Raw genomic sequence first — 17375 nt, forward strand, 5'->3', positions numbered from 1 at the left:
GTCATCAGTCATCACATTATTGTCAGGTATGGCGACACAACACAACTAATCCATACTTGGCATAGCTATGCATATATTAATGTTTTGCCAGAATTACAATATTGAAGAATGTATGCTATTAAGTATAGTTTCAGGTGACAGATATAATTTGACAGCCAACAAACTAAAATTAATCTTTCCATGTGTTGATGTTTTCCAAGTGCCTAATAAGGAATGAGATATTTGTGAACAATGGCTGACATCAGTTTTTTCATCAGATTTTAACCTCTTGTACTCATATTTACTACTTTGTTGCGGCATCTATTGCAGTTTCTTGGGAATTTACTTTGTGAATTTCAAATGATACTATTCTTTAGTTCTCCTTCCCAAAAATGTATTAGAGTACATTATTTGCTAACAAGCTTAGATGATGCATTTGATTATTTTTGTGCCCATTCCTTAAAAGGTAGACATCATCTTGACTGGGAACTTTTCAGTTGATTGCTTTTACCCCATCTTTCCTTCAATACAATTCATTTTATGTTATCATGGGGAGGAATTTGAAAATTTATATTTAAATATGAACTTTGCATGTAAGATTGACTAAAATAACAAACACTCAACAAACTACACTGGAGATAATAGAAAACTGCAATTAAAACTTTAGCAAAATGCACCAGCAAGCACAAGCAAAGATGTACCTTTCTCATAGGGCTTAGTTCTTTTTTCTTATATTCTCCAGAAATTGAGGTCAACTCGCTATTAAAGACATGTCACCTTAATTTTTCATCGTTCCCCTTCAAAAGATAAAGAATATAAACCAATCAATGAAAATGATAGAGTTTATATTAAATTCTTCTCATATTAACATTAGCAGAATTTCCATCAGGAGCCCTAGTTGGCACGTAATAAGATATAACATTTATTGGATAACTCTTCAGGTATTTTGAAAAATTTCATTTTATAATAACACTGAATCAATGCATACTTAAGGCAAAAAAATGTAAAAAGAAAAAGGTTTGTGGGTGCCAAAATGTCCTGTTTCTATATGGATAGCTAATAGATGTTTCTATGTTGATAATTTATTTTCCAGAAGAAATTGAATAAATAGGGAGGGATAACTTAAAAACATTAGGTATTCATCAGTATCTATCTGGCTTCCTGTAAACGCTTATTTTCAAGGTGTTACTAAGGCATTTCTATGTTTAAGAATATCATGAACAACATTGGCCTTCCAACAGAAAGAGAGCTTCCTGGGATTTTAAAAGTCTTTTTGGTACCCTTATATGTGATAACCTTAATACCCATAATACAAATTAATCATCATTAATCACCATGATATTAAACATGGGGATGATAAGAATATCAATTATTCACATCAAAAATTAACCACACAGAAATCTAGGCACTGACATCTTAAACTTTTGTCACAATCTGTGCTAGCATATATTCAGGAAATCTCATTAGAGCACTTCATACCCACTCCTCATCAATGTCCCCCCTCACCAAATTCCCTCATACCTCCACCAAAAACGAAATCATTGACCCCTAATAACCAAATAGGAGAAATCTGTATTAACCATCTTTTTGACCAAATTTCTAAAAGTTGATTCACCGAATCACTTAATCTTGAATACAATCTATCTGTAAGTAAGTGCAAAGCCACAGAAAAGCAAAGTCTAACCCCTATATCACATCACTGGTCTTGCAGACTAGGTTTCCTTGATAATTGTCCGCAATATTCACAAGAATGTCACAGAGGACACGTCTGCTTACATGACTTTCAGTGAGGACCCTAGCCCAAAATTCCAAAAGAATATTTATGTCTTTTAGTGAGTGTTTGAACATGAATGCTCCTCACTACACCTATCTATCCATGCTCCCACCCACAGGACAAGCAATCCTCCTCCTCATTGCGATATGTTAAATTCCCCAGCGAAGAGATTTTCCACATTCATAGTTCACCACCTGCAACTCATTGTTCATTCCTTGTACTGTCTCATAAAGGACAGCACAAAGACATCCCAAACCATGTCTATATGATCCATCCAATCTCCCCATCTTCTATAGACACACACATACACAAACACATAGAGACATGCATAAAAACACATGAAAACGCGCAAAAAATCCTTTAAACGGCGAAAACATATTCAGACAAAGATAGAAATATATGTAAAATGGATAGTAACACACATAAATGATGAAAATGGGTTTAGTCAGGTAAGTGGAAGGGCATGGATTCCAGGACGAGAAAACTTTCCTTCATAGGGAATTTGGCCACAACCTTCAACTTGCTGGACCTCTACCAATTATGCTATTGAGAAAAAAATGACTACAGAAATCCATTGGGTTGTATACAACCAAATGCCTTAATTCTTTGGACAGCAGATTATGCTTGGAAGTTACTTCATCTACCACCAGAAGAATTGATGAACAAGGAGAGGAAGATATTAGCCTTGTTAAAACAGTTTCTCTCTCTATCCCATACCTGACCAACACCAAGGCCTCTCTTCACCACTTAGGTCATTTCCACACACCCTGCCTTCCACCCTCCCATTCCCCCCAACCCCTACGCATTCCCAAACCCAGCCTGACGACTCTCATTCCGCCATCTTCTCCCACCAAGAGCAGTGCTTCAGGCTGTCTCCAGGTGCATCCACCACCACCACGATTATCCATCTCCTACCCCTGCACACCATGGACAATAATGTGAATGATCCAACTGAAATCACGGCAGTCAAACCTTTCTTCAAAACCTTCAAGTCCTTCAGACATTTGTCTCCTCGATAAAGACCTCTAATTATCCCTCCCCCACAAGGATACCAATGTGAATATCCTCACCAACACATTATGTATACTTCTGTAGGCACCAGAGAAGGAAACTATTTTGGAATGCTTGACCTCCATCCGAACTCTCTCCAAAGCCCCTTCAGAGTGTCCGGCTCAATTTCCAACCGCCATTCACACCCATTAACCGGAAACCCTTTCCCCAAGTCATCTGGCAGAAATCGTCATAAACCTTTTCCTCTCCGAAATTTCCACTTCCTCTTTCCTCCTTTCATGAAAACCAAAATAGAATATCTCCATCAATAAAATTACTGTAATGAAGTGAGTAGTGTCCTAAGGTTGTTAGAGAAACAAAGTTGGGAATCGCTCTTGGAGCAAAGGTTAAATTTCTTGCATAAATATGACATAGGTCTCCTCAGCAATGATGTTGAGGATTTCTTATTAGCTCCATCGTGTTATGATAGGAGACGTCATGTCATAAAAATTGGTGAGATAAAGGGTAGATCAGATCTAGGATGTCTTTATTCCCACAAGCAATAAGGGATTAGAAGACTATCTAATGTACAATAGAAAAGTATTTTCCTTCTTTTCATTTGAAAAAAGCCAAATATGCTGTTTTTATCTCATATAGCTTTAGCTATTATCCTCTTCGTTACCTACAGCTCATCTCATATGAATGGAGAAGCATGGCTCACTTAGATATCACCGTGTATGTACCTGCATTAACTAAGATCCAGAATTTTTGAATAATTCAAATTATTGTGTATCCACCCCCCGCCACACACTCTTGCGGTGGCTTTCAGGGTGCCATGTTGATGTAGATGAGTTGGCGAATCGCGGAGACTTCAAGCACGCGCCATGGGAGAGAGGAGGGACCGCGGTACCTCAGGCAAGTGACCTCATCCTCGTCCGTACTCTAAAAGCCATCAAAGGACCCATCCGGCCATCTCGGGACAATACTCGGTCCAAAGAAATAAGAAAGAAAATTTCTCGGCGGTATTGGACAAAGGACTACGGGCTACAAAACAAATACGCCATCAGCAAAGCTTCGGTCAGGACTTAAGTATTGGGCCCGTTACTGCGTCCGACGGGCTAAACGGAACTAGAGTACTACTCAAGCGTACGATGACAAGGCCAGTGCAAAGCTGTGCGGCACTAGCGTGGCTTCACTCCGCACCGACTTGATTACGAAGAATACCAAGCTGCGAAAACGCCGTAATCCGGGTAATAATCTTGATCCCCGTGCTTTATGATGAACGTAGACATCCTTAACCTTAACCATCCAAGAGCCTTAATACGACCCTTGTACTGAAAATCCTCGGAATCAAGCGGAAAGATACCTTGCCGAGTACCCAAGACCTTGACCTCCCGAAAGATATTTAGTCTTATGACAAAAAATCCCCGACCCCACAAAGCTGCCCACAAGCTACAATTTTATTCCCATTCCATCAAACTTATACTTTAAAACCCTAAAAACCTGAAACAGAAACCGCCTCAACTCAGAAGAAACGAAAAAATAAAGAAACGTGCCGTAAAGCAACTAATATAACTGGAGGAAGTAATCCAAGAGTAAAATAAAAGCAGCGAACTATCATCCTTTTCCCTGTCCCCAGACAAGTCGACTCGATCGCATTCGAAAGATGGCGGATAAAGGTGGCCAATTAGTCTTACTAACTACAGATTTTCGGTATTTTCGTTCATCCCTTATTTCCAGTCATGACAAGCACGTGTTACATAACAGCCATCGGAATAAACAGAATTGCACAGTGTCAGAGGTGCGTGGACAATGGGTGGTGATGGGTATAATGGCAAGGGGACAGACGTGGGGGACGCTTCCTTCGAGGGGCATTTTCAGCCTTGCGGGCGGAGTCTTGTGACGCCCCCGGGGTGACACCAACCAACCTCCCCCGGAGGCACCAACCACCGAATGACGCTCTGTGCCCGCGGGGGTAGGGGCGGCGAACACCAGCGTGTCCTAGGGGGGGAGGGGGGTGTAGTACACTGTCACCCCTAACAGGCCTTTTCAGATACCGTGACAATCCATGGGTCTCCAAGGAAACCGCGATAGCTTTCGCTTGAGTTTCCTTCTTGAGTCTTGGGCTTACCTCGTGTGCAGCGACTCGCCTTCCGTCTTGCTTCTTTTTACGGACATGCGATGGTAGACCTGAGTGAGAGGTGAAAGACACGAATGCGTGCGTGTTCATGAGGAAAAGTAAATTGGATGCGGCGAATTGGGAGAGGTTGCACACTGCTTCCTCGGGGTTCGGAATCCTTGTCGCTTGCTCTTCATCACTGAGCCCACCGAGCGATATTCTTTTCCGCCTGTATGGCCGTTTCCTTCCTTGCCTGAGTCCGGTTCCTGCGTCAATTTTCGTGTGTGTGTATTTCAATGTGTTTCAATGTGGGAACGTACTCATGTGTGCACACACAAACACACATAAAGGACGCTCGATGTGATATGACGGCATTGTCGATGGATATGCTTCCAGATATCTCCACCCCTCTCACTCTTTTGTCCACAGGGCGGATCTTTATGACCCGAGGGAAGTTGAAAATCTTGGTGACGATAAAAAACACGCCCATTGAAAAACTAAAAAAAACAAACGGTTACTTAAAAAAATTAATCGTAACGGCGTTGAAAAATATTTATTTACTTTTAAACAGATCGGTGCATTGGAAACAATTTCGCCTTCCTGGTTGATTTGAACAACGGCTAGGAAAACCAAATGCACTACCTTTGAGGTCAAGGAGAACTTCCCTATGATAGGAATCGGAATTTTTGCACCATCCCAAACCTTGTGTTTATCTTCAATAAGCTGCCTATCTACTTCCTTATGCTCCAATTAAAAAACTCTTAGGGGGTAGATTTTCACCATTGGGCGGATTGTTTTGGATGAATGCGTATTTACTAAGTGTGTCGTGTGTGCATGTATGTATGTATGTGTGTGTGTGTACCCTTGCAATACGAGGCGCAAAGACCCCCCGAGTACCAGAAAGCCTCCACCGGGAGGTTGCACATCCCGAGGTGGCCTCTAGGGGAGCCTGGAGAAAGCACCGGATGAGGATGACTGCATTGAATTCTCCGGGAGATAAAGCGTGCCTTGACGCGGGGGAGGACGAACGTCTGCATTTCGTGTCTCCAGAATTGCTAGATATATGAAATTGTGAGTTCTCCCCCAAGCAAGTTTGTTACGTCGAGAAAAACCACTAAACTACACAAATTTAAAATGTCATCGTTCGTGGTGGAAAACCCTTCACCGTGGCAGTCACAGACTATGGTACACAGGAGGGGAAGAAGATGCTGCCTCAACTGGACCGTTAAACGTCGTTGGATGAGCGAGGTATGAAGTGCACAAGGTGAGCCTTAATGATGCACAAAATTATTCATGTTTTGCCATAAGAGACCGTTCGGCCAGGACCTTCCAGAACGAAATTTGCTTCCTATCGGTAGTTCACCCACTAACACCCTTCGGAACCGTTAATGGGAAAAGGGCAAGGAAACCATGGATCACGGATGAGATGATTTGAAAGATAGATGAGAGAAGAAAGTGGAAGAATGTAAACACCGAGTTAGACAGAAAAAAGTACAAAGCATTAAATAATAAATTGAGATGAGCAACAAATAAAGCAAAAGAAGCATGGTGGAAGACGCAGTGCGAGGATATGGAAAATTTGCAGAGGGTGGGTGAAATTGGTGCGCTGGACAACAAGGTTTAATCTTTATCGGGAAGTAAGAAGGGAAGATCTATGCTAAAAGTTAAAGTTATACACAGAAAAGGAACATGACGTAGAGGAAGATAGCTTGGGTTCAGGCATATTCGACGATGAGATAGGAAGGGCATTAAGGGAGATGACACTAAGCAAGGCCGTGGGAGTGGATAACATTCCTGCGGAACTACTAAAAGGTTTAGGAAAATGTGGAAGGAGGAGGCTATATGGGCTGATTCGTAGTATTTATGAGGAAGGAATCTGGCCGGAAGACTTTGTGAGATCAATGTTAGTTCCTATTCCGGAAAAGATAAATGCTACATCATGTGAGGACTACAGGACAAGAGATTGTATATTCCACGCAGGTTAAGTTGTTCTCAGGATCATCACCAAAAGGATAGAGAGTAAAGAAAATGATTACTTAGAGGATAATCAGTTTGGGTTTAGGAAGGGGAGAGGCTAGGTTTAGGAGGCGAGATGCCATTGGAGTAATGAGTTTATTAATCGAGAGGAATAAATAATACAATCCAGAAATATTTGCCTGTTTCGTAGATTTCGAAAAAGTATTTGATAGAGTGAATCGGGAAATGCTAATGAGTACACTGCAGAAAATAGGAATAGATTGGAGGGACAGGAGGCTAACCCGCAACCTGTACATGACTCAGACTGCTCAGGTGCGGGTGGGGAACGGGGAGTCCGGAAGGGCAGTGTTAGGAAGAGGTGTAAGGCAGGGTTGCCCATTATCACCGTTACTGTTCAACCTGTATGCAGAGGAAATGATTAAAGAGGCATGGGAAGAACTGGAGGTAGGAATGAAAGTGGGCGGGGAATTCGTAAAATCAGTTAGGTTCGCTGATGACCAAGCTTTAGTTTGTCAGTTAGCCAAGGGGTTGCAAGCATTGCTGAGTGACTTGGAACTTCAGTACGATAGCTATGGGATGAGAATCTATAATGATAAAACAAGGTTATGCGATTTTCCAGGAAGAGGAAGGCTAGGCTAAACATTAAAATAAGAGGGCAAAAACTAGAGTAGGTAGAACAGTTAAGGTATCTCGGAAGTGTTTTGGACCAACAACGTTTAAGTAGCAGGGACGTAAGGATAAGATGCCAGGGACGTTGAGTAAGGATATTAAGAAAAGACTCGTGAAAACTTTGATATGGAGCGTAGCTATGGAAACGAGGAAACGTGGTCATTGAAGCAGGAGGATAGACGTAGACTGGAGGCTTTTGAAATGTGGGTGTGGAGAAGAATGGAGAAAGTGAAATGGACAGAGAAGAAAACAAACGAGGAAGTACATGGTATGGTGGGCGAAGAGAGGGGTTTGTTGAGAGAAATCCTATGGAGGCAGGAAAAGTGGATGAAGGGGGTATTGACCGGCAGTGGGATGTTGAAGACTGTAATATAAGGGAGAATGTTAGGGAAACGATGAAGGGGCAGTAATGGGATAGGGATGTTGGACGGGATGAAGGGAGGAAGGAAATACTCAGATATAAAGATGGACCTGATGTAGAGTAGGTTGCTGGGTTGTGTTTTGTTAGGAGTCACAAAATATATTTTGGGTAGTTATGCCCATCCAAAACCTACCTTAACCGGTAGATTACTTAATAATAATCATATTGTATACTGATTCTGCCCAACCTGATTATATATATATATATATATATATATATATATATATATATATATATATATATATATATATATATATATATATATATATATATGTATGGGTCGCGGTAGTGCAAGGGGTCCCGGGTTCGATTCCCGGGCTAGTCTCTGGACGCCTGCAGCTCCACCCAAACTATGTGATTTTTCGGGTACCAGATCTTCCTGGGAAACCATAACCGGCACAGGGAAAGGAACTGACCACCCTACCCTGATTTGTGAAATTGCACACATCAGGGTAGGTGGCCATAGGTTGAGCGTTGGACTGCTGACCGGAGGGCCCTGGTCTGATTCCTGGACAAGCCTCTCTGGGCACCTGTAGCTCCACCCAAGCTATGTGGTTTGCTACCGGGACTGGCCCCTCTGATGTGTGAATTTCATTCGCTGTCGGGCTTAGAACGGGGTGAACTATATCATTACCTACCGAACCGCAAACCAACCACTGTATTGATGGTTTGTATTGGTGGATCACTGTATTGATGGTTTATATAAACATATATATACATATATATATATATATATATATATATATATATATATATATATATATATATATATATATATATATATATATATATATACATTAATAAACTGTCGAATAAAATCATAAAATCCTCGAAATTGCTATCAAATGTGGCGAAGAAATGTAATGAATATTACGGAAACTATGATAATCCCCGGGCTTCGGTGAATTACGAGAAAAGTACCAAAGGGAGTCTGACTTGCGGAGGTCTCTGTGGGTATCGCGTCACGCGGATGCGGTGGGCCCCTGTGGGGGGAAGTGGGAGGAGTGGTAGAGGGAGAGCAAGGCCGTCAACTCCGTGCGCCAATGTCCCCTGCTTCTGTAACTGCGATTTTCGATGGTACGTAACACGTGCTGCCCTCGCGGCCATCAGCGAATCCATAGCGTAAGATTCTTTGGGAAATCGATTGTTCGCCGCGGAAATCAATGAGTCGTGCTTCCTCGAAGGAAGGAGTCCTTCGAGTGCGCTTGGATCGTCGCAGCGGATGCCAGGAGGATGGACGCTCGGGCCTGACCTCTTGACCGCGCCGGAAACACCCAACCGACTCGTCCAGAAGTGCGGTGTACATTTACAGAATACAATAGAAAATACACAGCAAAGAGAGCCTACCTTTACTAGGCTAACTAAGTATACGCGACGAATATATGCGCATCGTAGGTGCAATCTAAAGATACTTGCAGAAGACATAGATGAGTTTTCACAGGAAAAAATTTGGATGCCCCTGTTATTTTTCATTCAAACGGTATATCAATTTGCAGGGCAAAAAAAGAGGGCGATTCAAAGAAAACTTAGAGGATTTTTCTCAAAAAAAATTGAAAGAGCTGAAGCTTTGTCTGATTGACTGCCGACCAATATGGATCACTGAACCGGTGAATATCGAGCGAGGACTCAGCCACATGCTTTTAATGGCGGCGGCGTTGCCTCTGGAGCACGGCGCAGTTCGACCCAATCAGATGGGTTTATAAATACATTGCTTCTCCTCCCTCCCCTGAAAACCCTGTTCAACGAACTGTATTTAAATACAATTAATTTATTGGTCCACATTGGCTATTTATATTGGAAATGAGAACATGAATTCGATCAAAACTATCTTGGAGACGCATTTTTCATCGAAGTTATCCCTTCATTTAGACTGCTAGCTCAAAATCAATTCACTTCGCGAGGTGAAAACATTGCGGAATTATCAAAGTCTGACTCAGGTCGAGTCTGACTTGGTACACGAGAAAAACGTCAAAGCTCCAGCGTCCAGTGACAAGACAATAAATCAGTATCATCTTGAGAAGCTGAAGTTTCATCTTCTGAGTCGGTTGAAGGTCTTTCGTCCACCGAACGAAATCGGATGCTGTAGTCCTGAGTGGTTCAAATACAATGTTTTGCAACCGTCAAATGTATCATCTGCTTAAATGTTGGAATGAGACGTTGCCTAACACACTGAGAATGTGTATGCTCAACTTTTAGGTGCCTGTATATGAAGAAGGGAGGGTTGAAATAATCTATTATACTGGAATAAAGATGCACTCGATTTGGGATACTTCTCCTCTCACTGCTTCCTTCCACATGTTACAGGCACGCTGATCTCACGACAAGTTCGTCGCACGAGTGATAATGGCAAATATGACGACCTATTCGTGGTTGGCCTTAAAACAAAATGATAATTTGGTCCAAAGACAATTAAGAACACAGTACGAAGAAAAAATCCGTGAAACGCTGAATACAATCCCCAAGTCTAACGCTTGGATTGAATGCTCTTGCGAAAAAGCAAGTAGCTAAGCGATTCAAAATGAAAACTCTCTTCTCTCCTTTGAAACCTAACGCAGGAAATTCTCTCAGCATACTATTTCGTCTCAGTAAGTCATAAGTAAACACCTATGAGTATATGAGCCTTGAGCTGATGTCTGGATAGGCAAAGAGTATTTGAAAAATGCAGCGCGTAACAAAAAAAGTAAGTGAGAAATAAGAACTTTCGATTTTATAAACAAAGAAGACTGCTTATTACTGAATGCATACGTTGCAGCCATAGCAACATCATCTGTCGGCTATTGAGCTATTAAACGGTCGGTATTGAACTTTGAACTGGCGGTCATAAAACTGAGTTTTGGTCTTAATCGGAGGTTAAAGTTAGCCTTCATTTTGCCGATAAATTGTAAACACCTAGCGTAAAATGGCGTCGTTTCCTGTATTTTCACCCAAAACACTCGGTGGTCGAATAACAAACGATCGACATCTTAGATTCATGTTGGGACGATGTGCGTCCTAATATCAACAATTCTGTGGAAGAGTCATGGTTTAACATGCATGGGTTAGTAGAAATTTAAAGGAAATTAGAGCGTAAATATACATTTAAAAAATAAACACAGTTCAATCTCAATTCGATGTAGTGTTACAATTTTTTTCGGCAAAAAGTAAGACGTCAAAAGGGGGAATCAATTACTTTTACAATGTTATTTCGATGGATGAATTGCGAGCATTTGCAATTCAATTAGGCTGCTAAGTTCAACGGTCGCAATATGTACACATTTTATACGTTTATTGTTTTCTAATAATAACAATACCTTTTCAATTATTTTTTTCTCCCGATATTAGCTTCCACACATCTGATATATTTTGTTCCCCAAATAAACGCTCATTTTTTTCCCGTGTGGAAAAAGCATGTAATTCAATAGGATAAATCTTGGAATTTTCTTTTGGCAAAATCAGCACACCAATGGCCGATAACTTGACCTCTGAAAGCAACGAGCTAAATGTCAATAACCAAACTAATTTATCGGTTGATCTAAATGGTCCATGGAATTTTTATACTGGTAAGCGATTGATATTATGTCTCAAAAACTATTACTGAAGAACGATGTTAGTTTTAGAATTTTCGGCAGTAAATCAGATTCATGCGAGGGAAAGTCCAAATAATTGGTGTCCCATTCCTAAGCGTTTCCCGGGCCTCTGTCCAAATTTGAGCCAGGTCTGCCCTGGCATTTTAGGTCAGGCATGATTTCATTTGCATACCTTGCTCACATCTGAGGGAATTTTCAAAAATAAAGAAAAATATTTATTAAGACAACGTAAACGGTTAGTGCCCATGAATTTCAATAATTAAATAGAAGAAAAAGCATTTGGGAACTATAACAAACACTAGGATAATATTTAAACACTATGTAAAAATATTGTAAGACTAACATTTATCAGGTGACTACATACGGATAGAGAGATACTACGGGGGATCGGGATGGTGCGGTGGTTCACGTACTGGCTTCCCACCCGATCGGCCCATTGGGCTTTGAATCTCGGAGTCGGAGGATATTTTTCAGTGGTATCTCGATCCCTACTTGAGGTGCTTTGTGGAGAGCACCATTTAAGTGAGCACGACGTCCGTCGGATGGGACGTTAAGTTGCGGACCCCTTGGCGCCTTTCGTAAAGAGTAGGCTAATGCCGACGCCGGGTTTCTCTCCACCCTACATCCTTTCCTGTCCATCCCTAATGGCACAAATAACCTCAGCTGTCGGCCGCCTCCCTTAAATAACTACTACTAACTACAAGGGATACTACTTCACTTGTTCCTCGATCTTTTTGTGCTAACAAACCCCCTTTGGAGGTCGCGGTTACCTAGTGGTTTAAGAGTTGAGGGGCTGGGATCAAACTCTCGCGACCCCTCCCTCCCATCCACCTATGTGAATCGTGTGAGTTTACGAATCTTTCATTTATCTTCTCTGGGAAACGCCTGAGAGGCACATGAAACAAAGCATAATGTGCCAATTTCGCGCGCGATGGGGGATCAGAACGAAGTGTCCCACCCCCGCGACCAACCGAACTGCTATCGAGGTACGAAAAATAAAGCACGCTACGTCGCAGAATCATGAGGCCCGTCATTTCACGAGTGCGACCCGACAAGAATGATCGAGGCGGGGCGATGGATGCCGACATGGCCGCCGCCCGCACTACGAAAGGGGAATGAGGGAATCGTTTCGAAGAGACAACGGCCTTTCCATCTCTCTTCCTTGCGACACTTTCTCCGACATGAAATCCGCGGATGCATTTATATGTCGGCCCCAAAGTCCCGCAGCCAACCGCGTCGGAAGTGGGGGCCCCTTGGGCAGCGGAGAACCTACCGCGGTCCCGCCAAAACTTAAACAACCGCGCAGCGAGACGGCGAGTGGCCGACATTCCCTCGCGTGGACATGTGCGAGAGCGGGAGAGAGGAAGTTTTGACGCGCGTCCAATTACCTACCCGTCGATCCAGGTCACCCGCGTCTCGCAGCACCACATGATATTAGAATGGGATACACACAAATATGCGGCGCAAGCCATACACTGTTTCAAATCTAAAAACAAAAAATATTAATATGTACAAAACCATCACTCGGGCGACAAACAAAATGGAGTAGAAACCATGATTTCAAACCACCCCCTTTCGGAATGCAACCTCCGAGGAGGCGTGGCGTGGAGAGGGGCGTGGAGGGGGGGAGTGAGTGAGAGAGAGAGAGAGAGAGAGAGAGCGAAGGAGAGGGGGTGGGGAGGGGGGGGCGTGAGTACTCACCTGGAGGAGCCGGGGAGCTCGGATGCAGCGGCCGCCGCCGCCGCGGCTGCGGCCGAGTAAGCCAGTTGGTGGTGGTGGTGGTGGTGTGGGTGGTGGTGCGGGTGGTGGTGATGGTGCGGGTGGTGGTGGTGCGGGTGCCAAAGCTCAGCGGCACCCGCGAAGAATGGTGCGCCGAGATCTGCGGAAACAAAGAAGAGGAGGCGAGCGTGTGTTTAAGTCCTCTCCGGAGAATTAAACGCCCGCCCTCCCCCGAGTGAACGGGGTTTGCCGTGCGGAGGAGGGTGGGCCGGAGGGGGGGGCGTGGGGGAAGGGGGGGCAGGGTCGAGACGCCACCCTCGTGGACGGGTGGCATTTGGTTGGGGGAGGGATGGGGGAGAGCGGAGTGATGGACCCAAAAAACATACGGGGTAAATACATGACAAAGAAGCAGAGGAAAACGTGCAACAGATGACGAAATTACACAAACACAAAACACCACCTTGAAAACCCACTGAATGGATGCCCTTGACGACAACACACTCACTCGCCCTCTTTGCCGAATTAAAACTCCCTTCGCCCTATTTCAACCTATAGTGATCATTCTCATTTCACCAATCTCGTCGAACGTAATTTCATTATCATTCTCCATGGTCGTGCCTAGACAGCCTTTAAAACTTTTACTTTGCTCCTTCTCTAGCCGCCAAGACCGATTCTGCGAATGACATAGCGCTACACTCCATCTTAGTCGTTTTCCATTCTGTTCGCCGCGCCATGTTGTCAGTCCCCAACTCTTTTAGAATGCTTCCTTCATCAAAGATATTCCTTCTCAAATCTCTCCAGTACCCTATGACCACCTCTGTTCAAAATCCTGGAAAACTTTGTACTGGTCCACCCGTTCATAGCATATTTCGGCACATTCATATTTTTACTTAGCCTTCCTACAAACAAACGGGAATCTCTTCGCGTGCGTGTATAAGGGAGAGCGCGTTTGTGGGAGTGCGTTTAAGTATGTATGTACATGTATACGTACTTGTATGTGTGTGTGTGTGTGTATATATATATATATATATATATATATATATATATATATATATATATATATATATATATATATATATATATATATGCAAACAAACACATGCACACAGGCATTCTGAGTATGATCGCTATACCATATATCCTTATTTATTTAGACGTGTAACAGTCGTATAAACAAATAATGGTTATAAGAAATCGAATGGAATTTCTTATACTTATCAGAAAACTATATTTACCATTCAAAATTGAGAGGAATTTTCAAAATATTTAGGAAAATCTAAAACTTTGGACTACATAGAAATGGTTCTTCTTAGCCTCCCGTGGCTTTTCCGAATAAAGCGTGAGGTATAAGAATGAATGGAGACATATTACAATTTATCAACGTAGTCTTTTATTTTAAATTTAATAATTTACCCAATTCGACCATTTAATATAAATTTATAATTTATTTTTAAAAATAATTATTTGAGCAACTCTACTCATAATCGGAGGCTTAAGTACAGCGTGGAAGTTAATTTGAGCATGCAATTCTCTGAAAACGTTAAGAGGAAATAATGAAAGAAATATCAGTTTTAGCATGGTGGATAAGTCATGTCTTGTCATGAAAAGTTGAACGTAGCACAAACAAAATGCCCATCAAATATGCAATTTCCGCTGATTTCAAATAAAATTGATAAAAGTATGTTGCTCGGAAAGACTCTATGTGAATTACGTATTAAAATATAAAAGTATTACTTTGCCTGCTTAAGCATGATTGGCGTTGGAGCGAATGTAACAGGGCACCAAAGGGGTTTAACGCATAAGGCGAACAGGGACATACCCTCTCGTGTATAAAAAAATTAATATAATAGAGATGTGTGTGCATATGTGTATATATATATATATATATATATACATATATATATATATATATATATATATATATATATATATATATATATATATACAAATATATAAATTAGAGGGAGGAGCGAGATAGCTCTAGCGAACAAAAACACAAAGAAACATATACAAATGAAACTCACACGAACTCGTTTTCCGAATTTTCGGTGGCCAAACCACCATCCTCTGGGGTAAGAAGGAACTGAGAAAGGCTTCATGAATAGAGGACGAGGACAGTGGATGGAAGAGGATGGCGGGGAAAGGTTTGGGATGAGCAGAGTTGGGAGGGGAAGGTTTGGAAGCGTGGAACTTATATGAAAGGTTTTAGGAGCGGATGGGGGATGAAAATATGTAGAGATTGGAGTAATTACTATCTGATATTGAAACTTGGCTAATTCAAGGTATCGAGGAGCCAGATATACGCCTGTTTATTGTTTTGAGTTTGAGTGGATGGTTAAAGGGTGGGAGGAATACTAGAATGGAGACACTATAGCCTTTACAAAGCACGCCTCTGCACATAACACTCTCTTTGATAAATTCTATAGTGTCCATTATAGTATCCCTTTCACCCTCTGATCCTCCATTCTAACTCAAAATTATAAAACAGGCGCATACCCTCGATACATGGAATGAGGCTATCATCAATGCCAGGCACTAATCATCCCAATCTCTAGATATTTTCATACCCCCTCCACTCCCAAAACCTCCATATTAATTCCACACTTCAAACCCTTCCCCAACCAACTCTTCCCCCCCAAACCTTTCCCCGCCTTCCCCTTCCATCCGGCGTCCTCGTCCTCTCCTTATTAGGCATTCTCCTCAGATCCTTTTCGCCCTTGAGAAAGGTAGTATCGCCACCGAAAATTCGGAACAAGTGTGTTTCTTTTTGGTGTATTTCTGTTTTTGCTCGCTAGTGCTCTCTTAGGGTACATTATATATAAATAAATACACACACACACAAATATACACATATATATATATGTAAATATATATATAATATATATATTATATATATATATATATATATATATATATATATATATATATATATATACATACACATATAAACACAGATGCAGATGATTTTTAGAATATAGAAACACAAAGAAAGGACACAATATGCTATTCAACATAGCATAATATATTATGTGTAAAGAACATATTGTGAGTGTCCTTTCTTTGTGTTTCTATATTCTAAAAATCTATATATGTGTTTTTATATATTTGCGCGTAGCCAAAGAGCGTTCCATTTCGAAGATATATATATATATTATATATATATAACATATATATATATATATAATATTATATATATATATATATATATATATATATATATATATATATATATATATATATATATATATAGAAAGAGAGGTGAATGGGTGTAACAACTCATATCTACTAGCTAATAAATGAAAACAGAACACACAACATTACAAACACACACGTACTTCTGCCCATATCAAACATAATAACAATTTCTTCACTATAGCAGCTTTCATCCCTCTCACCCTAATGTTCACTCATATATGTCCTTTCTATTCGTGGCCGCTGAATGTGGAGAGTTTGGTGGCGTGAAATTCTCGGCAGATTTTCTCATTTAAGGGTTTCAGGGTATTTATAAACCGCACATTTATACAACGATCTCCTTATCAGTGGATACCCTTGGTCCCTCTAAAATAAAAATATCCTCCGAAACTCAAGCGCACCCAAATCACCCCAAGAAATTAACTTGCAGACATCCTCTCCATCAGCTAAAAGTAGCTGAGGCGGGAAATCAGTCTCGCAAACCTATCCTCAAAGACCGTGTTCTCATTTTGACCCACCAAAGACACCTAAAAACTTAGTACCAAAATATTTTTCCTTCACTTGTAGACGACCCACCGATCTATTTGGCATGTTGAAATCCATTAAGCCCTATCTATAATTCTCTGTTTCCCGTAAATTCATACCGATACTTTGCAATCGACCATAATTGTAAGCTATGTCTCTCCTATGTTGGGCTATGCACTCCCCTTAATATCCGCATAAACAACCACCTCGCCTCGTGCTAACCTACTTCCTCATTAGCCTCTGTACCAGTGCCTAAACATGCCTCCCTCCATAGGGTCTTCTTCAATGATTTCTACAATGTGTCAATTATTACCTTCCTTCCTCATCAGAGCACACACACCCTTAAAGCTCAAAAACCCTCGAGGCGGAGTGCAATTGGAACCTTAGAGTATGTTCAGACCCCGGTCTGAACCTTACCTACAAATGGGAAGGTGTGTACCCTCC

The 17375-nt window shown here is 41.6% G+C and overlaps 1 protein-coding gene across 1 annotated transcript in view; it reads right to left on the reverse strand.

The window, feature by feature from the left end:
- LOC139693315 (protein couch potato-like) overlaps positions 1–17375 on the reverse strand; it is a 280979-nt gene that overhangs the window by 35587 nt on the left and 228017 nt on the right. The window contains exon 7 of the mRNA XM_071591430.1: positions 13197–13374. Within this exon, the coding sequence (XP_071447531.1) occupies positions 13197–13374 (178 nt within the window). The remainder of the gene's footprint in view (positions 1–13196; positions 13375–17375) is intronic.

This window comes from Hetaerina americana, unplaced genomic scaffold (assembly GCF_022747635.1).
Source record: "Hetaerina americana unplaced genomic scaffold, ioHetAmer1.1.p SCAF_46, whole genome shotgun sequence".
Classification (NCBI taxonomy): Eukaryota; Metazoa; Arthropoda; class Insecta; order Odonata; family Calopterygidae; genus Hetaerina; species Hetaerina americana.